Source organism: Castor canadensis, chromosome 2 (assembly GCF_047511655.1).
Source record: "Castor canadensis chromosome 2, mCasCan1.hap1v2, whole genome shotgun sequence".
Taxonomy (NCBI): Eukaryota; Metazoa; Chordata; class Mammalia; order Rodentia; family Castoridae; genus Castor; species Castor canadensis.
Window position 1 is genome coordinate 171,228,965 of NC_133387.1, and position 21,045 is coordinate 171,250,009.

Genomic DNA, 21,045 nt, shown 5'->3' on the forward strand with positions numbered 1-21,045 from the left:
CTGTTCCATGATTGTCAGGCTCTCCAGTGGTTTGTTTCGAGGTTGTAACATTCCCTTTAGGCCTTTACGTTTGCATTCTAATAGTGGTTTTGTCTCTCAATGGTAGCTTTCTACTAATTAAACTAAGCCCAAAATTGGACCTGCATCTTCAGTCTAAGTTTTCCTATAGGGTAGCAAACATTTGAAAATTCCCTTTTCTTATTACTTTAACGCAGCAGTATATTTTCTCTTTTTGTTATTGCATTACCTCCAGATTGTCCTTTCGGGGTAGAGAAACCATGGGCGCACTAGAAAAAAACCTCGAGCGGAGGATTTTGCCATTCTACCTCCCCCATCCGACCCCCTGCCCCGGCGTCAGAACTACATTTCCCACAAACGCTGCAGATCTCCCGTGAGGCCCCGCGCGCGCGGGCGCGCGCGCGCCGGAGACGCTAAGTGACCACTTCCTGTGTCGCGGATCGCTGGGTTAGCGACCGGAAGGTAAGTGCAGCGCCCTAGGGTGGGCTCACTCTGGGAGGGACGAATAAGTCGACGGAGAGCTTTCCCGCATCATCCCGCCGTGTGAAAGTGAGATGTCTCTTAAAACCATGCGTTTTTCTGTTGTGCCTGGTACTTCTGGAGCTCCAGGCAGAAAGTCCCACCAGCGGTGGATTAATTATTCTGTGACAGGAGTTTAGAGGGGCTTTGGACTCTGCAGTAAGTCTCTGCTGCACTGGTTAGAATTGTTTGCTCAAAAACTTAAAGAAGTTGCCCAGTCGTCCGTGGAATGCACGGAAAGCTGGAGCTTTCAAATTATTTTGGGGTTTGCTTTCCACGCTACACAATTTCAGTATTAATGGTCACAGTGCGTGTCCTAATCCTTTGTGTCACGAGAAATGCTATTTCTGCCATCTCACTGATTTTTTCTTTTAATCAAGACTTCCGTCTTCAAAAAAGCATTGAACGCCTAGTGATGACTTTTATAGTCGATGGTTATGCTTAACACACTGGAATTTCCTCTTTGTTGTAATTTGGCGGCCCCGCCACGTGTTACCTGTCTGGCTGGGAGCTACTGCTTTACCCAGAGAAGGGTATGGTGTGCTGGTGAAAGCATTGTTTTGAGTCAGGGGCCGTGAGTTCAAGTCCTCTTACTACAGCTCTGATGACTAGGCTTAATTCTTTGGTTAATAAAGGGGTTAAATTAGGATATTCATTTTGAGAGATTTTGGTAATTTAGACTGAGATCTACATAAAGGTGGCAAATCACTTGCTTAAAAAATGCCGTGTAATTTTTAATTTTGAAAGTATAGTATAAAAAATTACCTTTAATCCGGTACCCAGTCAGGTTTTTTTTCCTCTGTGCTCTGCATGTGACCAAGATCATGCTTGTAAAATCTATTTGCTTCACATAGTGTGCATTTTTGTCTCATTAGACATTCAGTATTGGACAGTTTGCAGTTTTTACTTGCAGTGAATATATCAATACCTGCCTGAACCACTGACTACTTCCTGATAAATACCTAGCAGTGGAACTGGGTGAATGTATTTATTACATAATCTCAAATGCTACGCACAAAACATGGTTCGGCAGATGATAATGTCAGTCATTCCTATTTATATTCAACAACTTTTTCCTTTAACAAGCAAACTATTTCTGCTGTCACTTTTCAGGCCTCAAGTGTTAAAATTGACAGCTTCCAAATTTTAGCTATTCCTCACTGGATGAGAAATGTCAAGAATGTAAAATTCTTGTGTGAGAGTTAATATTTTGATATGTACTCAAACAGTTCAAATCCATTTTCATATTTATGTATACATCTGACTCCAGATATATTTTGAAATGCTGTTGCAGGGTAGGAAGACTTTTAAGTGACAGGCATAATTCCAAAGAAAATTTGTGGTGAATTAAAAAAAGCATTGTACTCCAGAAGTGACAACTATGGTTGAGGTTGAAATAATCCTGAAACAAAACCTGGGTTAGGATCCTGTATCATATTGCTTTGGGGCATCTATTAAAAGCATTTCACACAGTTAACTGGACGAATGAGCGATGTCTGTGCCATTACTTATCTCTCATCTTTTAGGACTCTGTAAAAGCAGGGTTTTGTTCTTTCCCTTTGGCTTTCACCATTCAGATGGTGAGTGCAGTGGGGAGAGGCAGAATTATGGCCTAAGTTTGAAATCATCTTACTTTGGGAAGTATTTAATTAAAAGATTCCAGCTCATGAATTTTCAAAATTCTTTAATAGATGAGCTAATGACCACCAACTTAAAAAACACATCAAAACACAGCAGTTCTCAATGGCCCAAGGTAAAAAGGTTATCAAACAGATATGGTACCTTCTAACTTGAGAAAATACAAAGACCAGGCTGACTTTCTTTCCCTGGCATGATTTCTCTTGTAATTGCTGCTTTTGAGAATGGTAATTTGGAAATTAAGTGGGGTCTGATACCTATGTGATATACAGCTAAGAAAGAACAATGGTGGGTGAAATCCTTATTTCATATAATAATTCTGTGGGCTTTTCAAGTCATAACTGAAAGAGATAAAGAACCAGCTTATCCTAAACAGTTTGATGGGAGAGACAGGTAGAAGACTTAAGAAGGGGAAAGAGGGAAGGGAAGCTTCCTGGGTATGACACCATTTGCAAGATCACAACGAACACCCCAACGAAGGGCCGATCTTTTCTTCTCAGTTGGTACTAGGTAATTGTTTGGAACATACACATGTTGAGACTTGGATTGAGGTTCTGTTCGGGAAAGCATCTTTTCTCGGACACCCCAGCGTAGCTCCTTCCTCTGATCTTCACCAGGAAATCGCATTGAGTCCCAGTCCCTTTTGTACTCAAAATATCGGGCTACCCGATCTATCTTGCCCCGGTTCCGGCTTAACTGGTCCAACCTTGGGAGAATAAAGGACTTGGATCTGCTGGCAACAATCAGGTCTTGTTCATAAGCTGGAGGGCCCATTTCCTCTCTTTGTAGATAGCAAATAAGCTGATCTTGTGAAACTCCTTGGTATTCATGTGGTAGACTAAGTTTTTGTGAAATACCAACTGTGGATTCCCTGTCTTCTTGGAAATGCATATTCATCAGCCTTTGTCTCAAGTCCCAGAGATTCAGATCACTTTCTATGCTACTTGCTGGCACAGAATCACTTTCTGATTCACTGACAATTGACTCATCAGTCACTAATACTTCCCCACCTGGTTTTCTGCGCAGCACCTTTCTCTTCATTACTGGCTTTCGGAGTCTTTGAGAGGTCTCTGAGACCGTTTCTGAAGTAACATAACTTTCTCTGTGTGGATAATGCAGTTGTACAGGAAGAACAGGATGCTTCCCTGGGGTTACTGAAGCTTTACTGTAGGGGTCATACTGGATAGACTGGGCTTCTCGCCTAATATCTCCCTCACTCTGCCCTGCACAGATATGGGTAAAAGCTGTAGCAGCTGCTAGCATCTGCTCTTCTGGATCCATATTGGCCCATTTCTGCACATCAGGTCCTGTGAGTTGCTCCATTGCTTCCCCTACACTGTAGGACTGTCTGCAAGAGATAAAATTGGTCAGTTTTCTGATAAATACCCAGCTCATAAATGGCTCATTCTCTTGTCTCAATTTTATAACCAAATGGAAAAAAGAATGGTTACGGCAATTATAAATTCAAAAATCATAATAATGACTAGCATAGGGTAATACTGGACTAGTTTAGGGGGGTAATTCAGCTCTAGTCAATCTATTGCTTGCTTTTATTTCCACTATCTTACTTGCTTCCCACTTTCTACTGCTTTGCCACATTTAGTAGCTAATCATGACAGGTTAAGTTGTGATATACAAAAAGCCTGAGCCCCTCCCTGACCAAGTTGCACTCAAAGGCAGTTTCTTATGATTTCTGTAGCATTTTCCAGATTTTTTTTTTTTTTTTGAACTTGGGGCCTCATGCTTGCTAGGCAGCCCTTTTTTGTTTGGATATTTCCAAAGCCTGGTGTGGGTCTAGGAACTACTTTGCCTGGGCTGACTTAGAACCGTGATCCTCTTGATCTTTGCCTTCTGAGTACCTAGGATTACAAGCATGAGCTAATGGTGCCTGGCTATGTTTTTTAATATTACAAACTTTCTCATTGTTGCAGTCAGTGTCATAAAAAATTGTTTGAATTTATTTAACTTGAGTAAACTTGAGCATCTTTTTATATACTTATAAATACTTTCTGTATGAAGTGGTTGGTTTATGCCTGTCTACCCACAGGTTGTTGGACTTTTTTCCTATTGTTTGTTTTGTTAAAACTATGATTGTATATTCACAAAATACCTGTATACTTGTATTTTCAGGAAGTTAGCCCTTTGTCATTGTGTGTCTCTTCTCTCCCCAGTGCTGGGGATCAAAATCAGGGCCTTGTGCATGCTAGGCAGGCACTGTGCCAGTTAGCTACATCGTCAACCTTGTTGCTTCCCTTTAGATTTTGTTGTTGTTGTTGACAGGTGTTTTTCCTTTTTTAGGTAGTCACACTTTTTGTTTTCCATAGTTTCTGGGTTCCTACAGTACTTTATTTAGAAATGCCTTTTCCACTCCAGTATTCTAAGAAAACATTTATTCCAGGTATTCTTCTAGTAAAACATTTTAAATGTTTTATATGCTCATCATAGATACAAAAACTGAAAGGGCAAAAAACTACCTAGACTTAGGTGACATAGTCAGCTTTGGAATAGATGTGGAGATGATCTTCTATAACTAAGAAACCACTGACAAATTACCTAAGAATGTTCTAGCCTTAAGGATCTAGTAATAGTTGCACTCAGATTATTGAAAAACACCAGAAATTTTAATACTGCTCTCTAAATTATGTCATCAGAATGACTCTGGTAACTATCAGAGGCACAGAAATCTTTTTATCAAAACATACATTAAATTTGGCTTAAGGCATGCACCAGTGGCTCATGCTTCTGATCCTAGCTATTCAGGATCGAGGTTCAAAACCAGCCTGGGCAAATAGTTCATGAGACCCTATCTTGAAAAAGGTCCATCACAAGAAAGGGCTGGTGGAGTGAGTCAAGGTGTAGGCCCTAAGTTCAAGCTCCAGTACTGCCAAAATAAAAAAAAATTAAAAATAAATAAATAAAAGGCTTAAAAAAGGGTCAGTGATGCTTAATTACCTTTTTTCAGCCATCAAAACTGCTCAAAGTAAGAAAAGCTTGTTGCCAGGTTCTACTTCCAGTGTGAAATATAATCATTGATAGTATTTCTTCAATTAGGCTAGCTTCTATTGTGCCACCTCTGAAACAGAACAAAATGTTAGGTAATAGAACAAAGCACTTTATCTGAAATCCTGGAAACAAAAGAAACTTACTAGTAGTCATCAGTAAGCTCTATATAAATTTTATTAGAAAAACTGAAGAACTAAAAAGGAAATGTATAGGGGAAAATCAGTAATGAGTCCTTAATCATCTTGGTTAATGAAGAATAGAGATGAAATATGGACATTCCCCCTGAATATTTATTGGTAGTGGGATTTGAACTTAGGGTCTCTTGCTTGCTAGGCAGATACTCTCCCCCTAAATTTTTAAAGGAAATTTAAAAAGAAAAAAAAAAAGCAGCAGCAGTCTTAACAGGCTCTTCTGTGAATTGAACAGATAAGAATGTAAAAGATTAGTATCTGTATGATAATTAAACTACTGCTTCTATCTTGGGCAAGTGGTCTATACTCTGGGTATCAAGCTAAGTAGTATTAGATATTATTTGAACATAATGGTATTGTCATCACCAAAGAAACTCGCAATGAAATGTGTCCTTTTACTCTCTTTTCAGGTAGGGTGAGCCTGTGTGATCCTGTGGTTGTTATATCATGGCTGAAAATGACACAGATAGAAACCAGATTGAGAAACTTCTAAAAAGAGTACAAGAATTGGAGCAGGAGGTGCAAAGACTTAAGAAAGAACAGGACAACAGCATCAAAAGCTTAAACATTAGAGAAAATTCTTCAGGATTTAGAAAAGCTAAGCGTGTATTTGATTTTAGTGCTCATGGCCGAAGACATGTAGCCCTAAGAATAGCCTATCTGGGCTGGGGATATCAGGGCTTTGCTAGTCAGGAAAACACAAACAATACCATTGAAGAGAAACTGTTTGAGGCTTTAACCAAGACTCGACTAGTAGAAAACAGACAGACATCCAACTATCACCGCTGTGGTCGGACAGACAAAGGAGTTAGTGCCTTTGGACAGGTAAGGGACAGTATACTGTTTCTCAAAGTAATACTAGGATACCTAGTTGTATGTAATGAATATTGAGATTTGTATCTCTGAAACACAGTATCTTTTTCTAATTTCACAGGTTATTTCTCTTGACCTACGTTCTCAGTTTCCAAGGGGGAGGGATTCAGAGAATCTTAATTTAAAAGATGAAACTAATGGTGCTGCTGAAGAGATCCGTTATACCCATATTCTCAATCGAGTGCTCCCTCCAGACATCCGTGTACTGGCCTGGGCCCCTGCAGAACCTAGCTTCAGTGCTAGGTTCAGCTGTCTTGAGCGGACTTACCGCTATTTTTTTCCTCGTGCTGATTTAGATATTGTCACCATGAATTATGCAGCTCAGAAGTATGTTGGCACCCATGATTTCAGAAACTTATGTAAAATGGATGTAGCCAATGGAGTGATAAATTTTCAGAGGACTATTTTGTCTGCTCAAGTACAGCTAATGGGCCAGAGCCTGAGTGAGGAGAGATGGCAAGAACCTTTCCAGTTATGTCAATTTGAAGTCACTGGCCAAGCATTCCTGTATCATCAAGTCCGTTGTATGATGGCTATCCTCTTTTTGATTGGTCAAGGAATGGAGAAGCCAGAGATTATTGATGAATTGTTGAACATAGAGAAAAATCCCCAGAAACCTCAATATAGGTAAGTTAAACCAAGCTATTATATCTTTCTGTCTCCCATAATTGTCTAAATAAGTAAGCCACTGATTCTGCCTTCAAGAAACTTAATCTGACTTGTAAAATGTTAGAAACAAAAAACAGTCCAAACACCTGTTTCCTTACTAATGAGATAAAACAATGAGAAAATAAGAAGATATCACTTCCTCCTACATGTTTATTTTAATTTATTTTAACAGGTAATAATTAGGTTCTGGTGAAATTAAAATGTGAATAATCATTTAAACTATTCATGTTAAATCTTGTTTGCTTTATATAACCCAGTAGTCCTTCTACTGTACTTTGGAACTTTTCCTGTTTTCCAGCTTCTGAAATGGTAGGAAAGGCAGAAAATACGTTTTTCTTTGGAGAACAAGGTGAGGGCAGATATCTTAAGCTCTGAGAATGCCATTAACAAATTTGGATAAATACTGTTAACTGTTTAAGATCTTACAGTATAATGAGGCCATCTCAGTTCACCTCTTAGTGGCTTGTTACCATTGACATTTACCTAAATAGATCAAATTGATCTATGGGTTTTTTTTTAACTATAATAAAGTTGTTCCAGGTTAAGAAACTATTATATTTTCTTAGCTGTTACTCAGTGTTGATATTAGTGAGTCTCCCACTCCCCCTTTTTACCCAACTAAACTTTGGTTTTTTAAAAGAAAATTGAATGGCTGCTATGTATTCTCATGCTTGCTTTTTTTTTTTTTCTTCCTAGCATGGCTGTAGAATTTCCTCTAGTCTTGTATGACTGTAAATTTGAAAATATCAAGTGGATCTATGATGAGGAGGTTCAGGAGTTTAATGTTACCCACCTACAGCAACTATGGGCCAACCATGCTGTTAAAACTCATATGTTGTATACTATGATACAAGGACTGGACTCTGTTTTGTTACCCTGTGGGACAGGACCAAAGATAGATGGAGCAATAGAATGGAGAAACATGAAACCTTCTGTCATAAAGCAGACCAGTGCCTTTATAGAAGGAGTGAAAATGCGCACGTATAGGCCCCTTATGGAACGTCCTAAATGCCAAGGACTGGAATCCCGGATTCAGCATTTTGTGCGTAGAGGACGCATTGAGCACCCACATTTATTGCATAAGGATGAAGCAAAAGTCAGAAGGGACTGTAATGACACACTAGAGGAAGAAAATACTATTTTGGAGAAACCAACAAAGAGGGTCTGTGTAGATACAGATATTAAAAGCATCATTTAATCACTTGAATCTAGGATCCATGCCAGGATCTAGGAAGCAACAACCAACTAGTAGGTCAAAAAGAAACACAGAAAATATTATTGCAAGAAGTCTAAGAAATTCTTATGATTATCTCTTTTTAAAAAAAGGCCTGATTGAAGAAGTTCTTACTCAAACAACAAAAAGTTTAAACATTTGTAATCCCCCTCCAAAAGGATTAAAAGATGAAAGAATTAAAAAAAAAAAGCAGCTATTATTTACATTTGCCTGGGAACCTGTGCCTTACATTCAAATTCATTAAAGTCTAGTCCTGCAAGTATCTCATTTGTGTTCTTTTTCAAGGCAAATGAGATAATCATTACTCATTTGAAGCCTCATGAAAAGCTTTGCCTAAGTGTCTTTATTTTATTAAAGAATTAAAAAATACCAAATTCTGTCAATTAAGGATAAGATAAATTGGTTTAGTGTCAGGCATGAGGCTACTTAGAGTGTACCTAATTGAATACAGCACAGCACCTTTTCTCATGAAAATCTAAGTGCAGAGGTTGGCAAACTTTCTTTGAAGGACTAGAGTAAATATTTTAGGCTCTGAAACAAATGGTACATTTTAAGTCCAGCATCCCTTTAGAAATGTAAAAAAACACTGGCTCATGGGCCATAGTAATATAAGCAAAATTCTTTGCTGAGATGGGGTCTCTTGAATTCTCTGTGTTGGTCTTGAACTATGATCCTTCCAATCTCAGCCTCCCAAGTAGCTGGGATTATAGAAGTGAGCCACGGGCACCCAGCTCAGCAAAATTCTTCAAGCTAAATCCTGCATAATTAGGAGCCAGTCAAAATGAGGATAAAGAACTAGAGCTTATGGGAGTGTGGCTCAGGGCAGAGTGCCTGCCTATGGAGTGAGAGGCCCTAAGTTCAAACTCCAGTCCCATCCAAATAAACAGAGCTTTAATTGTGTTTAAGGTGAAAGACACAATTTGTATAAAGGGTTAGAGATTATAGCATGTACCGAATCGTTAACTAAATTCTTTTGTATGGCTTGAATGGTAAAAGCATAGTTTAGAAAAATAAGTAATAGTCACATTCATAGAACCTTGTAGGACCCTCCTTAAAAAAAAGCTTAGATTTCATCTTGAGAAGCCACTGAAAAAAATTTAAAAACTAGACAGACCTGTGTAGCAAAAGCACTGTTCTGGGTATACTGTGGATTAGAAAAGGGCAAGACTGAAGGCAGTGGGACCAAAGAGGGGCTGGTGGAGTAATCAAGGCAACAGTTAACAGCCCGGAGTAGCTCTGTGGTAAGGAGAACAGAGAAAAGTAGATGAATCTGAAGTTAATGAGGCAAAAACAGCAGGACTCAGTGTCTGACTGAAAATGGAATTCAAAAGTTGGGAGGGTTTCAGGGTAACTTCTAGATTTTAGATCTTAGCAAATGAGTGGCAAGTGGCACTAAATACTGAGGAAAATGAGCTGGGGTTTGCCTCAAAGCAAAGTTGACTCAACATAGTTATAAACATCAATATTTATTCAAAGAGTTTTTCTGGAACAATAATAAACATCAAAGCAAACGCACTCAAGATGACTTCTTCAGTAATAATGTGCACTTCTGTAGTTTATGAGATCCACAATTTTGTTTACCAACCAACCGTTTGCTCCAAACTATGTTCAAGACTCAGGTATACACATAGATTCTATCCTCAAGCTGCTAGTTGAAACATAAGGAAGGCATGAGACAATTAGAAATAACAGCAATCTATACATATACACTGATACTTGTGCTACCAAAGCTCAGTAGATGGACATAGAAATAAGACTTCACTGAAAGACTTTCAAGTCTAGGAAATAAAATAGCCTATAAAGAGTAAGGTGACCTTGTGCTGAAGAGGTAAAATAAAATAGCTTTTACATCCTAGCAGTGGGAACCAAAAAAGTACTCCCATTTTAAATGAGATGGGAAGATGGTAATACAAAATAATTCAAGACTTCTTGTCACTTTTGGGTATCCTGACACTTCACAATGCCTTTAATGTTCTTAAAATACGATTGCTTTGTCTTTCAGTTTTTAAGTAAAGATTCTCTCGTTTTTCATGCAATCAATGAGCATGGTAGAATATCCTTAGTTAAACACATGGATAAATGAAAGTCACTTTTTTTTTGGGTGGTGCTGGGGGGTTTACACTTAGGGCCTTGCTCTTCATAGGCAAGCACTCTACCACTTGAGCCACAAAGCTCTTGATTCTCCCAATTTCCACCTCCAGAGTAGATGAGATGACAAGCATGTTCACCATGCCTGGCCAAAGTTATGATGTTTTTCAGTTTCTTACCTTATTTCAATGTACCCTGATTGGCATTAGCATTTGAATTTTTTGAAAAAAGAAACCTAGAAAAGATAAAAATAGAGTTTAAGAAGTCATTCCTCATTTTATAAAGCCAACTCTAAAGCAATAATACATACTCCAAAGTCTGACCCACAGTAGGGACTAAATAAGTGTTAGAAGAAAATAAAGGAGGCTCAGATCTTACTTTCTCCATTTTTAAAATGGCATTATTTCAATAGGTTGTGGAGTTTAGATGAAATAATATATGCATAAAGTGTTTGTGAAACTCTTTTAGGGGGATTTTTGATACGTAAAGCCAAGAGATTATCTTTTTTAATGGCATGTAAACTATACCATATTTAAAGTCTTATTTCCTTTTGTGTTTAAATTTTGTCACATTCATTTTTTCCCTTGAAAAATGACTATTTGCTGTTTGCAGATAGTCAAACGCAAACTTTAATAAGGTCCACAGGGCTCAGTCAGTTCTTCTGCTTTCAAATACAAAAACATGACCATTTGGGCTTGGGGCGTGGCTCAAGTGAGAAGGCACCTGCCTACTAAGCACCAGGCTGAGTTCAAATGGCAGTACTGCAAAAGAAACAAACATCTAGAGGAAATTTAATATAGAAACTAAAGCAATTCATATTTTGTGGTTAAATACAGATAATATTGACCAAAGTACCTAAAAATATCTTTTCTTCAAAAGTCTTAAGTGATGCAGTCTCCCAGGTTTAGCTACTTACAAGAGAGAATTATGAGGTGGGAATGATAGAATTTTAGGTACAGGTAAAACTGGGTTAAGCATTACAGGGAGGCTACCACAGTTTAAAAAAAAAAAAATCTACAATAGGAGGTAAGCAGGAGGCTTACACAACCACAATATTAAAACAAAACACCCTACCATAAAAGTAAACATTATAATTAAGACCAATGAAAGTACAAACTGGGAGAAATCTTTAGAATAGGCTTAAATCACTAATTCACACATCAGTAAAATAGTGAAAAGACATGAATTACCAAAGAAGTGACTAATAAAAAATGTTTAATTTTATTAATGCAAATAAAAACAGTATCTTTTTAATTGGTGAGATTTTTAAATGTATAGTTTATGAGTATGAATAAACAACTTTAATACTCTATGTTGGGGTAATTTTTCTAGAAGGCAGTTTTGTCATTTTAGAGAATTTAAATTGTACCATACTTTCTAGGCCATAATCCATGTTCCGAAATTTATTTATTTTTAACATGCAGCCCAGGCTGGTTTTGAACTCTCAGTCCTGCCTCACCTTCCCATGTGCTGGGATTACAGGATGGCTAGGAATTTATTCTAAAGATTAATATTGGACAAGAATCTAAGTACATGTACAGGTGACTACTAACATACTATGTTATGATCATAAAGAAAGTTAAAACAATGTAAATGGACGGTGCAGTACAGCCACAGTAAGAAATACCATGCATTCATTAAAAACGGTAATGCAGCTAAGCATGGTGGTGAATATCCCAGCTACTCAGGAAGTGGAGATGGGAGGACCCTGGTTTGAAGCCACTGGGGGCAAAAGTTTAAGACCTTATAGCAAAAGTAACCTTTTCCTAAAAGGAAAAGGACTGTGGGCATGGCTCAAGGGGTAGAGCACTCTTTGCTAGTAGAGTGCTCTCCTAGCAGGTAGGAGGATGAGTTCAAGCTCCAGTGCCACCTCCAAAAAAAGAAAACAAACCTACCCTTGACATAGAAACATGTTCTCAATATATTACTAAATGAACAAGGCATAATCTGCTTCTTAAACTAACCTATTTCATTATATTCATAATATACAATTAAATACATTTTACAAAGACAATCAAATATAGTGTGTATGTTCATAATGATAATATGTGAAGTAAATCAATTCAACAGTGCTTACTTATTTGGGGTACTGAGGTTTGAACTCAGGGCCTTGCACTTGTTAGGCAGGGGCTCTACCACTATTCAGCCTCACTCCCAGCCCTCAACAGTGCTTTACTGATGGTTCTCTGTAGTTGGTGGGCTTACAAGTAATTTCTCTTCTACAGGGACCTAGTACTGCTTGGATTTATTTCTACAGACATGTACATGTATGTCTGCATTCTTGTCCAACTATTAACAACCCCTTAGAATAAACTGCTGGAAGTGGATTATGACTCAGAAATTATGGTACAACTTAAATTCGAACTCCAAATTACAAACTCCTCTCTAGAAAATTTACCCCCAACCCATAGAGTATAAAGGGTATTAGTTTCTTCGCTCTGTCACCAGCACATGTATTGAAAAATGTTATTAACCAGAGGCACCTAGTAATGTTTTTGTTTGCATCAATAATTGGGTTGTGCAATTTTATAATAAAAACGGTTAATTTCCACTTCAGGATAGGACTGCATACCTGCTATCCTAATTCATTGAGAAAACATCTTTAACGGTTACATCCACAAGAACACAAAGGGTGTTAACCTCAAGATGAGAAGGCTTTTCTCAAAACTCTGTGGAACAAAGACAACTGTCGTACCAGCACGGTCCCCTCCCTGGGCACCCGTCCCCAGCCTCCACCCTGTCCCCAAAGGCTGGGGTCCAGTCGCTCAGCGCGGGGCGGCGTCGTCGCACAGGTAGCTGGCACACATCGTGACCTCGAGGGGCTGCGGCCACCATACAGTTTACAGCGCCTCAGGAAACACAGAACCTGGATTTACCTTGAATGCGGGAGTTCAGGATGGCGCGCCAGGGAGAACCCGGACACCGCAATCCGTATGGTCCAACAAGGGAAAACAGCACGGCCTTCCGCAGCACCAGCAGAGCAGCCACGAGTCCCCGCGCCCGCAGCTCCTGGCTTCCACCCACCTCACCCAAATCGCCGCAGTCCGATCACCGCTCGGAGCCCCATTGCCTGGCTGGCCGAGCGCCGCGGGTTTCCGTTAGCGTCACACGTCGCGCAAGCGCACAGACCGCCCACCCGCCAAGCCTGCCGTTAACTGCCGAAGTTTAAAACCCGGGAGCGAACCCGCGCCCTCGGCCCGGTCCTCCAGCTCTCTTATTGGCCCCAAGAGCGAACGTCTTCCGTGTCTACATAATGATTGGTGCACACTTCCTTTCGGCCCGCCCCCTCAAGCGCGAGCGAAGCCCGGGATTTGAAGCGCGGAGTTGGAACTGTTCAAAGCCGCGGTGCTGGGGCGCGTAACCCGCAGCCGTTGCTACGCGGTCTGTTGGGTTATTAAATCTGGCGGTGAGGTTAGGTTTGGGAAGAGGGGCTGTCTCGCAATCCTCGGCAAACAGTAAAACCAGCTGGGTTTTCACGTTCCGTGCACTGCAAGGGGGCTCAGTCTCCGCCTCGCCATCTTTGGAGGCTGGGCGTCCGGGCGTCGGGAACAGTTCCAGAGCCCTGTTGGCCCGGTTTCCCGTGATTCTGCCTCTTCATCCCAGACGACCACCTGCGGCTGGATATGCCTAGCCTCTTTATAAAGACTGCAACAAGTCCTTTCCACCGTTGCAAGGCTTTCTGACCCATTGCACTTACTGCTGTTGTCTCCCAACCACCCCAGCGCACTATCCTGTTCCCTTCGCAAGGTCGTGTATATCTGCAAAACAAAACAAAAACCCCATGCCTAGTGCTTTGGGAGTTGCTGAGGAGGAGGTCTGGAAAAGAAAGTGTTGGTCCCCATAGTTCAATATTCTACTCACTAGGTTGTACTTTCCACTTTACACAAATGAGCTGGTTGGCGGGTTCAATTTACACTATTTCTTAAATTCAGGATTGAGGTGGAGGAAAAAAGATTTTGTTCTCTAAAAACGTCATCTTGTCTCTTAGTCTCTCCTTTTTTCCTCCGCTGGGCCTTTGCATTACCTCTAAGAAAATAGCAAAAGTAGGTTGTGGAGATTTGAATGACCCTACCCTTGATTTGCTGTATCATAGCACTAATGTTCACACATTCTTCTTTTCCTCAGGAAGAACAAATAACCCACGTTCAGGTTTGATCATATTATATCTTAGTGACTTTTGCTTTGGTGTGGAATCTGCAATCAATGTGTCAGAAACAAAGGAGTAGATTAATCCATTTTTCTTACCACTGCTTTGGACAACCTCCCTCCCCCAACCACCACTAGTTTCTTGCTATCTTTTATGTTAAACTTTGATTTGTGTGTGTGTGTGGGGGGGTACTAGGATTTGAACTCAGGGCTTCACACTTGCTTGGCAGGCATTGTACCGCTTGAGCCATGCCTCCAGCCCTTAAACTTTGATCTGTAAAAAAAATTTGGTAGCATCTTGAGCACTGTAATTCTGTCATGTTTCATATTTTAAGTGGTAGCTTTGTTCTACTCAGTCCTGGCTTTTTTTTTTTTAGTCCTGGCTTTTTAATGATCACTTAAATTCGCCTAAATCTGATCCCCATAGTCTGAAATCCATGAACCCAGATCAAGAAACTTTAACCAAGGCTATCTAAAGTTTAGTTTATAAATGAAAATCCTATACTTTCAAACCAAATGTTATCTTTAAAAAATTATATGAGCCGGGCACCGGGTGGCTTACACCTGAAATCTTAGCTACTCAGGAGGCAGAGATCAGGATTGCAGTTCCAAGGCAGCCCGGGATAATTAGTTTATCCAGAGCTTATTTTGAAAAACTCATCACAAAAAAAAAAAAAAGGCTGGTGGAATGGCTTAACCTATAACAGCACCTGCCTAGCAAGTGTGAGGCCCTGAGTTCAAACCCCAGTGTTGTCAAAAAGTAAAAAAGGTTACAGAAAAATTAAAACATTAAAAAGAAACTATAGTGAAGCCCAATGAGCTCAATAACCAGGTCTAGCAATTTTAAAACTCATGACCAGTCTTGTTGCTTCTGTATCATTACTTACACACCTTCTCTTGCATTATTTTTAAGCAAATATCAGGCATCTGAAATTTATAAATATTTCAGTATAAAAAGTAAAGTACTTTTAACTTTTTTCAGACAGGATCATGCTATGTAGCTCAGACTGGCTTCAACCTTGAGATTCTCCTGCCTCATCTTCCCAAGTGATGTGATGTACCACGTGACTAGCAAATAAAAGACATTTGAAAGCATAACCATAACACTATATTCACACCTTGTATACTTAAATGTATTTTCTTAATACCATCAAATAACTAAGCAGTGTTCTATTCTTTCTCTCCTCTTTAGTTTGTTTCCTTGAACCAGAATCCCATCAAATTCTTACATTGTGATTCATTGCTGTCTTTCAAATTGCTTTTTGTCTATAAATTCCTCTTCCATTTTTAACCCTTTCAATTATTTGTTGAAGGAACCACTTTTTGGATTTTTCTGATTACATCTAAGATCTAAGTGGTGTAGTTTAACATGGCTTCCTTACCTTTTAATTCCAGTATAGCTCTTTTTCATATGCTTTCCCTAATTAGGTGTAGTTGGCTTATTAACCCATCAGCATCTTTATTTATAGGTTCAAATACTAATTTCAACTGGTTATATAGTCATGCTTACATTAATCAGAGCTTTATGATATCTTTGCTTTATCTCGGTGACATTTTGAAACTCCTCTAGCTGTAGTTCTGTCTTGACTGACTATATCCTGTCTCCATCATTTTAACTTCTTCCCTCTTCAAGTCTTTCAGTACTAGAGGAAACAGTAATGAATAGCAAAATGGACATATGCAACTTTCCCTTGACACTGCTGCCCCCTTCTGTCCACTTTCTTGTTTAGCCTTTCTATTTTCATGGCTCAGTTTCCCCTTAATTCCTTGAATTCTGAATTCTACCTCATCAAAATATTGAAATTGTACTTCCAAAGGTCACAAGTGATCTTGTTAATAGTCAACTCTAATTATATTGTTTGGTCCTATTTTTATTTTGTTAATTTTGTTTTGGTTTTTTGAGACAGTGTCACTACATAGTCCAGGCTGGCCAGGAACTCAACATCTTCCTGCCTCAACCTCCAGAGTTCTGAGATTACACATGTGTAGCACCATGCCTGGCCTATATTTTACTTTTCAAAGAGTATTTGATACCTACTGAATACCCATCTTAATTACTGTGGTATGTCTTAGTGACTTGATAGTGAATAAAAAGACACAATCTCTGCCCTTATGAAGCTTCTTGTCAGGTAGGAGAAATTGACATTGATTAAAAATATAACAAATTATTGTAAAACTACAATTGTCAGTCAGTGCTAAGGAGAGGCAAATGGCTCAATGAAAAATCTCTAAGGGAGATTTTGAATGATGTCACTGAAATATGAACTGAAGGCTAAGTAGGTGAAAGGATATGGTAGGGTGATAAAAGGTATTTTCTAGGTGGAGGGAAAAGCATATGCAAAGCTCTATGGCAGCAGAAGAAAAGAAAACTAGCAGAAAGACAGAGGTAGGCAAGGACCAAATCATGAAGATCATGTAAGCCAAGGCAAGGGATCTGATCTTTACCCTAAGAGCTATAGAAAGTAAAGTGATATAAACATGACTTGTGATATATGACACACTTAAGTTTTCATTTGAAATGATCTACTTGGCTGCATTAAAAAGAATGGATTTAAGGAGGGTGAGATTATATGAAAAGTCCAAATGGAATGTAGATACATATTTCAAGTGGAAGGTAGGAGTAGTTTATGCTAGGATGGAAACAGCTAAAAATGTCAAGAAGGGAAACAGATGTATTTTGCAGCTAAAAACTAATAATTTGATCATGGATTGGCTGTGGTTGTAGTATGAGAGACAATCAGGTTGTGGATATTCATAGTCTTCTAGTTTGTGCAGCTAGATGCTATCTTCCGAGATAAAGAATACTGGAGTAAGACCATATTTTCTGAGGCAGTGTTAGATTTTGGGCATGTTGAATTTCAAATGTCCTTGAGACATCCTGCTGGAAATGAAAGTAGGCAGTTGGAAATTTGAGTGAGGCGTTTAGGTGAAGTGTATGTCCTAGTGATAAGGATACAGAACTCATTTGCATATGGGTAGATAGTCTAAGTAATGGATAAGGATGAGGTCTTCCAGATATAGAGTACAGATTGAAAAATGAAGGCAGTTAGTGTGGTGCCCAGCCTGGTCACTACAGTCTCCTTAAAATGCTACCATCTATTGAACTACCTGTCCTGGCTCTCTTCCCACCTTTCTTCATCCTCTCAACTGTTGCTGCTCCTCAAGGATCAAATCTTGGAGAGCTTTCACTGTTCATTTTAAGTGAGGAAATTTCAAAATCTGTATTTTCAATCCTTAACACTCTTCTGGACTTCTAATATTGATCTTGGCTGTATACTAGAACTTCTACATTGATACCTTTTCATCAAATCAAATGTAGCACATCTGAAATATTTACTATTCCTCTTTTACCCTGAATTCTCATTTGTGCTTCCCCTATTTCTATCTGTGGTCTTATATCCTCACATTCTTAACACTTAAGAAATGATCATTTTTATTTTTTCTCATCCCCATGTATCTAATAATTATTAAATTCTCTGTTGTTCCTTAGTAAGTTGTCATTTATTTACCTTCCATTTAATTCCTTTTTACTGCTAACTAGTAGTTAACCCTTAATGATTTTGTTCTTAAATTCTTTCTATAACACTTAATAATATGAGAAGATATGACCGTCAAAAGATAAAACTACAACAAATTCAATTAAAGATCCAGTTGTTTTTGGTTTTCTTTTTTGTAGTACCTGGGTTTGAACTCGGGGAGTTGGACTTTTTCACTTGAGCCATGCCCTTTATGCTGTTTTTTTCAAGTACAGTCTCACGTTTTTGCCGGGAGCCAGCCTCTGACTGCACCTCTACCTACAACCTCTCACATAATTGAGACCACAGGTGTGGCACCACCATCTGTGGCTTGGCTGATGGGTTGAAATGGGATCTAGCTAACTTTCTCCCCTGGGCTGGCCTCAAACTAAGATCTCCACTCCTAAGTAGCCAGGATTACCTCACCTCTAATTTGGGTTTTATTCATGATTGTAGTATTTGGCATCTCCTCATTCTCTAAAACAGAACAAGTGTCCTGATGGGACTGGCTTTATAGGAGGAAAAGGGCTGAAGGAAGTAGAAATTGAAGGTACTTTCCTTAACAGGGTTAAAACAAAAGGGACTTCTTTATTATGCTGGCCCAGGTAAACTGGACTACTTCTGATTTGTTGATGTGAATTCCCTAAATTTGGGAAACTGGCTATTTTCAGAGTTCAGTTTAACTACATGGCACCTAACATGAATGACTCTATTCTGGTTTGATTTGATCTGCTGTAGACTAATGCAGGAGACTGGTCCATAACAATGGCCGCTTTAATTTTAATATGGCATAGTAAGGAGTGTAGGCTCATATTATGGGGTCATATTATCTAGTCTCAAATTCTGGTGACTCTCCTCCCTCGTTCTGTGACATGGGAAATTTACCTGGCCTCTTTTGACGCAACCTGTGATCATCCTATGTCCATCTCTTGAACAGCAAAGGTAACAGGCTTGCATCGTCATGCCTGGCCCTGAGATCTCTGATTTTTAAATGTAGGCACTTACAGGTGTAAACTTTCCTCTAAGCATTGCCTTTGCTGTGTCCCAAAGGTTCTAGCAAGTTGTATTTTCATTTTCATTTGATTCTAGGAATATTTTAAATTTCCCCCCTTATGTAAATTTTGTCCTTTATTCCATTTATGTGCTATATTAGGTTTATTTCTTTGCCTTGTTGAACTATTCTTACACCCCTGAGATGAAACAAACTTTATCATGGTATATTATCGTTTTAATGTGTTGTTGAATTCATTTTGTAAGTATTCTATTGAGAATTTTTGTGTCTGTGTTCATCAAGGAAATTGGTTTATAATTTCTCCTCTCATCCAGTTTTAATATCAGGTTAATTCTGGCTTCAATTTTGATATGTCATATGCATCTAGAAATTTATCCATTTCTTCTAGATTTTACAGCTTCTATTAGAATGTAAGTTTTCAAAGTATTCCCTAGTGATTCTCTAAATTTCATTGGTATTTGTGTTATCTTTCATTTTTCGTATCTAATGGTCATTCTCTAAGGACTCACTGATCATTCAAAAGTATATTGTTCAGTCTCTGTGTATTTGAATATTTTCTGTAGTTCTTCTTGCTGTTGGTTTCAGTTTTATTCCTTTGTGGTGTGATGATTTATAGGAAGTTATTTCAGTTTTCTTGTATTTTTAACATTTGTCTTATGTTTTAAAATATATGTTTTGGAGAAAGTTCTGCAGGCTGCTGAGTAGAACATGTATTCTGGGGTTGTTGGATGGCATTTTCTGTAGTAGCATTTAATTCTGAAGTTTCTTTGTTGATATTTCTGTTTGAATGACTTATCTATTGATGAATCGGGCATTGAAGTAATTCATTATTACTATGTTGAGATCTATCTGTGCTTTTGTGTTCGGTAGTTTTCTTTTTTAATGAAGTTGGGTGTGCCAACATTTAGTGCATATGTGTTCAAAACTGTTATATCCTCTTGATGGATTGTTCCCTTAATCAATATGAAATGCCTTTTTTTGGTCTCTTTTGACTAATTTCATTTGTAGTCTGCTTATGAGATATGAGTATAGCTTTTCCTGCTTGCTTTTTGGCACCATTTGTTTAGAATATGTTTTTCTATTCTTTCATTTTAAGCCTGAGTCTTAGTTGCCAGTGAGGTGTGTTTCTCACAAGCACATGTTTTTTTCTTTTTAAATCCCATCTACCAGTATGCTTTTTTTTAAATCAAATAATTGATACCATTACCACTGAGTAATTCCTGTCATTCTATTTTTTTTCCTAAGTGTTTTTTTCTCCCCTAGTCTTCAGTTGTTTATCTATTCTTCTAGTAAAATTTATTTTATTCCTGTATTATTATGATTGCACTTTGTCTCCTGTGTAAAACTCCTTTAAGTATCTTCTGCAGTGTTAACTTAGTGATCATAAATTTCTTGAGTTTTTGTTTATTGTGGAGAATTTTTGTTTCTTCTTCAATTTTTAAAGGTAGCTCTGCTGGATACAGTATCTGGGTTGGCAGTTATTTTCTTTCAGGGCTTGAAGTACATATTTCATGCTCTCCTTGCTTTTAGAGTTTCTACTGAGAAATATGCTGTTATTCTAATGGGTTTGCCTTTATTTAATATTTTTTTCAATTTCAATAACCATTTATTTAAAAAATGGTTAGCTCTACCAATGCAAAAATTTTGACTTTTTAAAAATTATTTTTAATTTTTTTATTATTCATATGTGCATACAATGCTTGGGTCATTTCTCGCCCCTGCCCCTACCCCCTCCCTTACCACATACCCCACGCCCTCCCACTCTCCCTTACCCCCTCAATACCCGGCAGAAACTATTTTGCCCTTATCTCTAATTTTGATGAAGAGAGAGTATAAGCAATAATAGGAAGGAACAAGTGTTCCTGGTTGAGATAATGATAGCTATACAGGGAATTGACACACATTAATTTCCTGTGCATGTGTGTTACCTTCTAGGTTAATTCTTCTTGAAATAACCTTTTCTCTAGTTCCTGGTCCCCTTCTCCTATTGGCCTCAGTTGCTTTTAAGGTATCTGCTTTAGTTTCTCTGCATTGAGGGCAACAAATACTAACTAATTTTTTAGATGTCTTACCTATCCTCACATCTCCCTTGTGTGCTCTCACCTTTATCTTGTGATCAAAGTTCAATCACCTTATTGT

The 21,045-nt window shown here is 38.5% G+C and overlaps 2 protein-coding genes across 4 annotated transcripts; one reads left to right on the forward strand and one right to left on the reverse strand.

Annotated features, from left to right (window-relative positions):
* The first annotated feature begins 374 nt into the window (after positions 1-374).
* Pus3 (pseudouridine synthase 3) lies at positions 375-9,660 on the forward strand. 3 transcript variants are annotated; one of them, XM_020185106.2, is made up of 4 exons: positions 375-480; positions 5,780-6,194; positions 6,304-6,869; positions 7,608-9,660. In XM_020185106.2, exons 2-4 carry the CDS (start codon positions 5,817-5,819, stop codon positions 8,107-8,109), a joined length of 1,446 nt encoding a protein of 481 aa, XP_020040695.1. In that variant the 5' UTR covers positions 375-480; positions 5,780-5,816; the 3' UTR covers positions 8,110-9,660. The 3 variants fall into 3 exon arrangements, with proteins under 3 accessions (XP_020040695.1, XP_073922520.1, XP_073922521.1); XM_074066419.1 differs by having other exon boundaries at positions 462-567; XM_074066420.1 differs by lacking the exon at positions 375-480 and adding an exon at positions 559-696.
* Positions 2,205-13,343, reverse strand: Hyls1 (HYLS1 centriolar and ciliogenesis associated). Its single transcript, XM_020185107.2, has 4 exons — positions 13,110-13,343; positions 10,413-10,468; positions 5,128-5,248; positions 2,205-3,523 (listed from the first exon to the last, which is right to left on the reverse strand). The coding sequence occupies exons 3-4, from the start codon at positions 5,139-5,141 to the stop codon at positions 2,578-2,580; spliced, it is 960 nt and encodes a 319-aa protein (XP_020040696.1). The 5' UTR covers positions 5,142-5,248; positions 10,413-10,468; positions 13,110-13,343; the 3' UTR covers positions 2,205-2,577.
* Between the last annotated feature and the right edge of the window lie 7,702 nt (positions 13,344-21,045).